Source organism: Borostomias antarcticus, assembly GCF_949987555.1.
Source record: "Borostomias antarcticus genome assembly, chromosome: 18".
NCBI classification, from domain to species: Eukaryota; Metazoa; Chordata; class Actinopteri; order Stomiiformes; family Stomiidae; genus Borostomias; species Borostomias antarcticus.
Genome location: NC_140251.1, coordinates 318,293 through 328,292, shown reverse-complemented (window position 1 = coordinate 328,292; position 10,000 = coordinate 318,293). Strand labels below are relative to the sequence as shown.

At 46.6% G+C, this 10,000-nt stretch overlaps 1 protein-coding gene across 1 annotated transcript in view; it reads right to left on the bottom strand.

Annotated features, from left to right (window-relative positions):
• Nucleotides 1-10,000, bottom strand: part of ndrg4 (NDRG family member 4) — a gene marked incomplete at both ends in the record, with an annotated part of 42,154 nt that overhangs the window by 2,773 nt on the left and 29,381 nt on the right. Inside the window, 6 exon segments of the mRNA XM_084453176.1 lie at nt 543-581; nt 877-928; nt 2,338-2,373; nt 6,305-6,352; nt 7,967-8,018; nt 9,861-9,917. Coding sequence (XP_084309302.1) covers nt 543-581; nt 877-928; nt 2,338-2,373; nt 6,305-6,352; nt 7,967-8,018; nt 9,861-9,917 — 284 coding nt within the window.

Here is a 10,000-nt window from a genome sequence, read left to right as displayed (position 1 = left end):
TTCTATGCCCCTCCCACTTCGTTTTCATTGGCTGCTGCGTCCCTCCGATGCAGAGGCTGCTCTGACGCGCTCCTCAGCTCTCCGCTCGGCTCTGCAAATTGACCGACTGACGTCTGTTTTAATTTAATAATAATTTAAAATGGATGTTGGGTGGGATGTTTGCAGCATGTGGATTTCAAGATAAATGTTGTGTTATCGGCAAATGTCATCATTTATGTGTGATGCACTGGGATCATGACTCGGATGCACTCAAGCACTGTGTCACATGAGACACGGTGCACTGTGGGTATTTTCTGCTCCTAAGTCCGTGAAATTGCGGACTTTCGGTAAGTGCGGTTAAAGTGCGCAAAATGGCGGCGTGGCGCACTTGTGGACCTAGCGATTCCGTTTTGGGACCCTGAGCCCTTGTGGACTTAGCGGGAACGCGCATGTAAGACCACAAGGCCGCGAGTGCTCTACACTTTCGCCTAAGTGCGCGATTTGGGATTCAGCATATCTGATGATGAGGGAAGAGGAGGAAGTCAACAGGAAACAGGAAGTACCTGACCCTCCACTCAACCTCCGATCCTTTACATATGCGACTGGGAGAAGGAGGTTAGGGAGACAGAGATTAACACACACACACACACACACACACACACACACAGAAGAGAAGGATAAACTACACGTATATCTGAGGGAAAGTTTAAGCCAGCACAGCATTTACAGGTCTTTTAATTCACTCACTCACACATTCACACACTCACTCACTTACTCACTCAACCCACTTACCCTCTCACCCACTTACCCTCTCACCCACTTACCCTCTCACCCACTCATCACTTAATGACTGGTCTATCTGGAAGTGTCTCCTGCTGGGAGGTGATGGTAACTTACTGTAGCCCATTCCCTGCAGGAAGTACTTGAAGGCTTCACTCAGCTTCCCGGGCTGTGAGAGGTCAGAGGTCAGAGAGGTCAGAGGTCAGCCACAGCAGAGTCACAATTGGACCACAGGAACATTCAAACAAATTTTTCAGTCACTGAAGGAGTTTTCTCCAAAGCACAACAATGCATGTGACTGCAGGGAGCAAAGTTGCCACCCGGATATTTCTGTGTTTAAGTTAGACGTAGAGAAGAGAGTGTTTAAGACACTATCTCAATCTCTAGACTATCTTTAGACACTATCTCTATCTCTAGACTATCTTTAGATAATATCTCAATCTCTAGACTATCTTTAGATAATATCTCAATCTCTAGACTATCTTTAGACACTATCTATCTCTAGACTATCTTTAGACACTATCTCTATCTCTAGACTATAGCTGAATCCCAATCTGAGTGCGCACACCGCACTTGCGGCCCCTCGCACTTGTGGCCTGAGGCCTGAGCACTTAATTGACGTCAGCTGGAAGGGCCAGAGGGTGCAGGGCCGTGAATTAAATGGGACAGCACTTCCAGTTTCGCTCAATGCCCCTCCCACTTCGTTTTCATTGGATCGTCGTTCCTCCGACGCAGAGGCTGCTCTGACGCTCCCTTCAGCTCTGCAAATTGACCGATTGACGTCTGTTTTAATTTAATAATAATTAAAAAATAAGGTTGGGTGGGATATGTTTGCAGCATGTGGATTTCAAGATAAATGTTGTGTTATCTGCAAATGTCATAATTTATGTGTGATGCACTGGGATCATGGATGCACTCAAGCACTGTGTCACATGAGACGCGGTGCACTGTGGGTATTTTCTGCTCCTAAGTCCGTGAAATTGCGGACTTTCGGTAAGTGCGGTTAAAGTGCGCAAAATGGCGGCGTGGCGCACTTGTGGACCTAGCAATTCTGTTTTGGGACCCTGAGCCCTTGTGGACTTAGCGGGAACGCGCATGTAAGGGCACAAGGCCGCGAGTGCTCTGCACTTTCGCCTAAGTGCGCGATTTGGGATTCAGCTTATCTCTATCAACATCTCTAGACTCCTCTCCTATCTCATCTCCTCTCCTATCATCTGTCCTCTAGAGGGCATCTGTCCTATCATCTCCTCTCTTTCCTTCTCCTCTCTCCTCTAGAGGGCAGGGGCGAGAGCTCCTCTCTGGTCCTATCACCTCCTCTCTTTCCTTCTCCTCCTCTAGAGGGCAGGGGCGAGAGCTCCTCTCTGGTCCTATCACCTCCTCTCTTTCCTTCTCCTCTCTCCTCTAGAGGGCAGGGGCGAGAGCTCCTCTCTGGTCCTATCACCTCCTCTCTTTCCTTCTCCTCTCTCCTCTAGAGGGCAGGGGCGAGAGCTCCTCTCTGGTCCTATCACCTCCTCTCTTTCCTTCTCCTCTCTCCTCTAGAGGGCAGGGGCGAGAGCTCCTCTCTGGTCCTGTCCTTACCTGAGTGATCTGAGGGAGTCCACCAGAGTCAGCCATCTGAGAGGAACAGGGGCAGAACCGCCATAGAACCGTTAGAACAGAGCTACTAGAGCAGGGATAGAACTAAGAAAAGCCATAGAACCATGGAAGGAAGGAATGGAATTGTACGAACAGGAATGGAACTTTTAGAACAGAAATAGAACTGTTATTATTAGAACACCCTCAGAACCGTCACCAACTGTGCTCTCTGGTTCCACACAGCTTCTCGCTGTCCTGGGCCGGTATTCCAGAACATTCAATCTGGATCACAAGGATCAGGATAGAATTAAATCTCAAAATTGGGTATTTCAAACCAGGATATGTGATCCTGATCCTCCTAAATTGGGATATGGGTTTGGTAATCCAACCCTACCAGAATCCTGATCCTAATCCTGTTCTTGGTTATTTCACAATTCTAAGGTGGAGATGAGGATTGTTTTGATGCTAAAAATCTGGATGATCCTGATCCCACTGGCAGGGTGGATCAAGCAAGGCTTCAAGGTGGATGTAGAGACATGTAGGATACATGGCACATATTTAATCATTCTTTCATTCAATGATTGCATATTAAAGTAGCCTAACACAGACCATGCACAACATCCATTCTAAATTGAATAACTAACCAATAAAATATTTTCAATTAACAAAAAAAAAACAAGTACAAGAATGTCACACATGGTCATCTGAAACTACAAAGCCATCATCGTCCAGCCTCTCTTCTGAGAGTTGTGTTTCTCTCTGTTGAAGCAAGGTGAGTTTAATCTGCTCCTCAGCTAGAGGTCTGTTTCTCTGCTCCTCAGATAGAGGGGTCTGTTTCTCTGCTCCTCAGCTAGAGGTCTGTTTCTCTGCTCCTCAGATAGAGGGTCTGTTTCTCTGCTCCTCAGCTAGAGGGTCTGTTTCTCTGCTCCTCAGATAGAGGGGTCTGTTTCTCTGCTCCTCAGATAGAGGTCTGTTTCTCTGCTCCTCAGATAGAGGGGTCTGTTTCTCTGCTCCTCAGATAGAGGGGTCTGTTTCTCTGCTCCTCAGATAGAGGGGTCTGTTTCTCTGCTCCTCAGATAGAGGGTCTGTTTCTCTGCTCCTCAGATAGAGGGTCTGTTTCTCTGCTCCTCAGATAGAGGTCTGTTTCTCTGCTCCTCAGCTAGAGATCTGTTTCTCTGCTCCTCAGATAGAGGGGTCTGTTTCTCTGCTCCTCAGCTAGAGGGGTCTGTTTCTCTGCTCCTCAGATAGAGGGGTCTGTTTCTCTGCTCCTCAGATAGAGGGTCTGTTTCTCTGCTCCTCAGATAGAGGGGTCTGTTTCTCTGCTCCTCAGATAGAGGTCTGTTTCTCTGCTCCTCAGCTAGAGGGGTCTGTTTCTCTGCTCCTCAGATAGAGGTCTGTTTCTCTGCTCCTCAGCTAGAGGGGTCTGTTTCTCTGCTCCTCAGCTAGAGATCTGTTTCTCTGCTCCTCAGATAGAGGGTCTGTTTCTCTGCTCCTCAGATAGAGGTCTGTTTCTCTGCTCCTCAGATAGAGGGGTCTGTTTCTCTGCTCCTCAGCTAGAGATCTGTTTCTCTGCTCCTCAGATAGAGGGTCTGTTTCTCTGCTCCTCAGATAGAGGTCTGTTTCTCTGCTCCTCAGATAGAGGTCTGTTTCTCTGCTCCTCAGATAGAGATCTGTTTCTCTGCTCTCTCGCCATCTAGACTCTTCAATCAGTTTATAATAATTATAACATCTACATAAAAGCTAGCGATCATGGCACAATTAGGCTTAATGTAATATGAGCATAAATAATATATGATGCACAGCAAAATAAAGTATGAGTAGGCTACCATAACTCAACCATAACTCAACCATAACTCAACCATAACTCAACCATAACTAATAATAAAGTATGAGTAGGCGACCATAACTCAACCATAACTCAACCATAACTCAACCATAACTCAACCATAACTAATAATAAAGTATGAGTAGGCGACCATAACTCAACTGTAACATTGCAGAGTGTCGTGAAGCCAAGACAAAGAACCTTAACCGATGTTCAGGCTGATGTTCAGGCTGATGTTAAGGCTGATGTTCAGGCTGATGTTAAGGCTGATGTTAAGGCTGATGTTAAGGCTGATGTTAAGGCTGATGTTAAGGCTGATGTTAAGGCTGATGTTAAGGCTGATGTTAAGGAGGATGTTAAGGCTGATGTTCAGGCTGATGTTAAGGAGGATGTTAAGGCTGATGTTAAGGCTGATGTTAAGGCTGATGTTAAGGCTGATGTTAAGGAGGATGTTCAGGCTGATGTTAAGGAGGATGTTAAGGCTGATGTTCAGGCTGATGTTAAGGCTGATGTTAAGGAGGATGTTCAGGCTGATGTTAAGGAGGATGTTCAGGCTGATGTTAAGGCTGATGTTAAGGCTGATGTTCAGGCTGATGTTAAGGCTGATGTTAAGGCTGATGTTCAGGCTGATGTTAAGGCTGATGTAAAGGCTGATGTTAAGGCTGATGTTAAGGCTGATGTTCAGGCTGATGTTAAGGCTGATGTAAAGGCTGATGTTCAGGCTGATGTTAAGGCTGATGTTCAGGCTGATGTTAAGGCTGATGTTAAGGCTGATGTTAAGGCTGATGTTAAGGTTGATGTTCAGGCTGATGTTAAGGCTGATGTTAAGGCTGATGTTAAGGCTGATGTTCAGGAGGATGTTCAGGCTGATGTTAAGGCTGATGTTAAGGCGGATGTTCAGGCTGATGTTAAGGCTGATGTTAAGGTTGATGTTCAGGCTGATGTTCAGGCTGATGTTAAGGCTGATGTTAAGGCTGATGTTCAGGAGGATGTTCAGGCTGATGTTAAGGCTGATGTTAAGGCTGATGTTAAGGCGGATGTTCAGGCTGATGTTAAGGCTGATGTTAAGGCTGATGTTAAGGCTGATGTTAAGGCTGATGTTAAGGCTGATGTTAAGGCTGATGTTAAGGCTGATGTTAAGGCTGATGTTAAGGAGGATGTTAAGGAGGATGTTCAGGCTGATGTTAAGGCTGATGTTAAGGCTGATGTTAAGGAGGATGTTAAGGCTGATGTTAAGGCTGATGTTAAGGCTGATGTTCAGGTTGATGTTCAGGCTGATGTTAAGGCTGATGTTAAGGCTGATGTTCAGGCTGATGTTAAGGCTGATGTAAAGGCTGATGTTCAGGCTGATGTTAAGGCTGATGTTCAGGCTGATGTTAAGGCTGATGTTAAGGCTGATGTTAAGGCTGATGTTAAGGTTGATGTTCAGGCTGATGTTAAGGCTGATGTTAAGGCTGATGTTCAGGCTGATGTTAAGGCTGATGTTAAGGCTGATGTTCAGGAGGATGTTAAGGCTGATGTTAAGGCGGATGTTCAGGCTGATGTTAAGGCTGATGTTAAGGCTGATGTTAAGGAGGATGTTAAGGAGGATGTTCAGGCTGATGTTAAGGCTGATGTTAAGGCTGATGTTAAGGCTGATGTTCAGGTTGATGTTCAGGCTGATGTTAAGGCTGATGTTAAGGCCTTCTACGTTGGTTCTGTTGTGCTTTTGGAGGTTACGGCAAAGACAACCCACTCTTTTCTCGAGAAAACCCACAAACACAATTGAAGATATTTGTCCACATTTTTGACCGAAAATGAAATGAAGGTCTTTTGCCTTTGTAGGGTAGAATAGTTAGATGGTTATGACCCGCCCCAGATTATGCAATTCTGGCCTATGCTATGTATTGTGTACTAATGCAGCTAAATGAATATGAATAATATGCTGATTTACATTTCCCAACTTTGTTGGTGTCAATTAAATGTTGTATTACTTTGACCAACGGAGGCCTATAAGGAAATCTAGATTCTGTAATCCTGATCTTGTATCTGGATCAGAATGATCCTATCTGGAAATTCTTTGAAAAACCAGGACAAAACCTACAAGATACATTTGATCTTCCACTCAGGATCACCTGGAGGGCTCAGTTTACTGAACATCCATACCTTCAGGAAGGTGGTGTGGGTTGGGTCCAGTTTGGAGTTGCATTCGACCTAAAGGGGTAAAAAAAAACAAGTAATTAAAAAAATTATAATATGATATTTATTATCATGTGCTTTTTGTGTGTACTTGTGCATGTGTGTGTGCGCATGTGTGTGTGTGTTGGGGAGAGAGGGGGGTTGACCCAGATACTGCAGTGCACTGCAGAGATGAGTCATTCCAGCACTAACAGGAGAGGCGGGGGGGGGGGGGGGGGTGCACTCCCAGCCTGGTCGCAGGGCGTGTGTACAGATGTGGTGTCGTTGTTTTTCTGCTGTTTACTGGGCTGGGTTCGGCCACAACAACTGTTGTTGTTTATCAATTCAGGTAGAAGGGTGGTACAGAGGATCTGCTGCTCTCTGTCTCACTGCTGCCTCCATTCTCACAACACAGACCTTCATCTGTCAGACTGAGACACTTCTGCCTCGCATCTCTCCCTCCCTCTCTCGCTCTCTCTCCCTCCCTCTCTCGCTCTCTCTCTCTCTCCAGCTCTCTCTCTCTCTCCAGCTCTCTCTCCTCTCTCTATCTCTCTTTCGCTCGCACTCTCTTTCTATCTCCCTCGCTGTCACTCACTCTCTCCATCTCTCTCTCTCTCTCTCTCTCTCTCTCTCTCTCTTCTTCCCTCTCTCTCTCTCTCTCTCTCTCCCTTCTCCCCTCTCTTTGTGGTTCATCATCTATTAAAGCAATTGACGACGAGAGGCAGTGGGTTCCAGGGGATTTTACCACAGCTAAACACAGCTAAAAAAAACCCGTAACTGTGGTAAAATCCCCTGTAACCCACTGCCTCGAGTGGTCAATTGCTTTTCTACAACGGTTACTACATATATTCACAAAAAACACTCAGAAGTAACATTCAATCATTTATTTACTGATCATTCTTATCATTTTAGGATTACTAAATCTTCCGCGATAGGCTATAGTTCTGAATTAAATGGTTGCTAGGCAACATAGGCTATCTCGCTTTTTGGGTTGGCCTTGTTCACATAAGACATGAGGCATAATTCGGGTGGTTCACGTTTATTTGAATATTTGCAGCTATGGTGCAGTTATTAAAACAGCTCTCCAGAGCACTGGTTTTTGCTGGTAGGGGTGTGGAAGTGTTGGAGTCGGACTGATGAGTGCGTTTTTGTAATAGGATACGAAAAAGGCGAGGTAGCTGCGAGTGGTTGCTACGCAAAACATAGCTTACCACTTGATTTTATCAATGGCCTCGTCAATGAGATTGACGGCGCATTAATACTAATTGTTATGCGGTCGCAGCCGTGTGTTACAGAGTATTTTACCACAGCTGCTAGCCAATCAGAATCAAGTATCCAAACTCTCCGTTGTAGAACTGTCCATCTCTCTCTGGTCAGGTCAGGGTTGTGTTCCTTCTCTCTCTCTCCTTCACAACATGCAGCAGGTTAACCACCACGCAGATAGGACACACACACACACACACACACACACAGGGACATCGATAGACACACACACACAGACTCACACACATACACACACCCAAACACAGGGAGATCGATAGACACACACACACACACACACACACTAACACACACACACACTAACCATAACACACAACAACACACAGCCACAACACAAACAACATGCAACAACCCTCAGGACAGACTCACCACTCCCTCCTCCGCTGGGGCGTTGTCCCCGACAACCAGCATGACAGGGCACCTGGAACACAGAGAAGACGCTCATGAAAACTCTACAGGTGGTTGAGAAGAGGTTGAGTAACAGTTGAGGAATGGTTGATGAGTGGTTGAGGAGTGGTTGTGTAGTGGTTGAGTAACAGTTGAGGAATGGTTGAGGAGTGGTTGAGGAGTGGTTGTGTAGTGGTTGAGTAACAGTTGAGGAATGGTTGAGGAGTGGTTGAGGAGTGGTTGTGTAGTGGTTGAGGGGTGGTTGTGTAGAGGCTGTGTTGTGGTTGTGTAGTGGTTGATGAGTGGTTTTGTAGTGGTTGAGGATTGGCTGGGCAGAGGCTGTGTTGTGGTTGTGTAGTGGTTGAGGAGTGGTTGGGTTGTGGTTGTGTAGTGGTTGAGGAGTGGTTGAGGAGTGGTTATGTAGTGGTTGTGTAGTGGTTGAGGAGTGGTTGAGGAGTGGTTATGTAGTGGTTGTGTAGTGGTTGAGAAGTGGTTATGTAGTGGTTGATGAGTGGTTTTGTAGTGGTTGAGGATTGGCTGGGTAGAGGCTGTGTTGTGGTTGTGTAGTGGTTGAGGAGTGGTTGTGTAGTGGTTGTGTAGTGGTTGAGGAGTGGTTGAGGAGTGGTTGAAGAGTGGTTATGAAGTGGTTGAGAAGTGGTTGGGTAAAGGCTGTATTGTGGTTTGTAGTCATTGAGGAGTGGTTGTGTAGTGGTTGTGTAGTGGTTGTGTAGTGGTTGAGGAGTGGTTGAGGAGTGGTTGAAGAGTGGTTATGAAGTGGTTGAGGAGTGGTTGGGTAGAGGCTGTATTGTGGTTGTGTAGTGGTTGTGTAGTGGTTGAGGAGTGGTTGAGGATTGGTTGATGAGTGGTTTTGTAGTGGTGGAGGGGTGGTTGGGTAGTGGTTGAGGGGTGGTTGGGTAGAGGCTGTATTGTGGTTGTGTAGTGGTTGAGGAGAGGTTGTGTAATGGTTGAGGAGTGGTTGAGTAGAAGCTGTGTTGTGGTTGTGTAGTGGTTGAGGAATGGTTGTGTAGTGGTTGAGAAGTGGTTGTGTAGTGGTTGATGAGAGCTTGTGTAGTGGTTGAGGATTGGCTGGGCAGAGGCTGTGTTGTGGTTGTGTAGTGGTTGAGGAGTGGTTATGTAGTGGTTGTGTAGTGGTTGAGGAGTGGTTGAGGAGTGGTTATGTAGTGGTTCAGGAGTGGTTGGGTAGAGGCTGTGTTGTGGTTGTGTAGTGGTTGAGGAATGGTTGTGTAGTGGTTGAGAAGTGGTTGTGTAGTGGTTGAGGAGTGGTTGTGTAGTGGTTCAGGAGTGGTTGGGTAGAGGTTGTGTAGTGGTTGGGTAGAGGTTGTGTAGTGGTTGGGTAGAGGTTGTGTAGTGGTTCAGGAGTGGTTGGGTCGAGGCTGTGTTGTGGTTGTGTAGTGGTTCATGAGTGGTTGTGTAGAGGTTGTGTAGTGGTTGAGGAGAGGTTGTGTAGTGGTTGAGGAGAGGTTGTGTAGTGGTTGAGGAGTGGTTGGGTAGAGGTTGTGTAGTGGTTCAGGAGTGGTTGGGTAGAGGTTGTGTAGTGGTTCAGGAGTGGTTGTGTAGAGGTTGTGTAGTGGTTCAGGAGTGGTTGGGTAGAGGTTGTGTAGTGGTTCAGGAGTGGTTGGGTAGAGGTTGTGTAGTGGTTGGGTCGAGGTTGTGTAGTGGTTGTGTAGTGGTTGAGGAGTGGTTGAGGAGAGGTTGTGTAGTGGTTGAGGAGTGGTTGTGTAGTGGTTGTGTAGTGGTTGAGGAGTGGTTGTGTAGTGGTTGTGTAGTGGTTGAGGAGTGGTTGTGTAGTGGTTGTGTAGTGGTTGTGTAGAGGTTGTGTAGTGGTTGAGGAGAGGTTGAGATGGGACAGACTCACCTCAGGGTCTTGGCGTTGAGCACCGTCCCACTGCGGTTCATCTCCAGGTCCCTGCGACTGAGAGAGAGACAGGAGAGGGGCACCGTCAGACACTGTGTGTGTGTCTATGTGAGTGTGTGTGTGTGTTTGTGTGTGTGTAC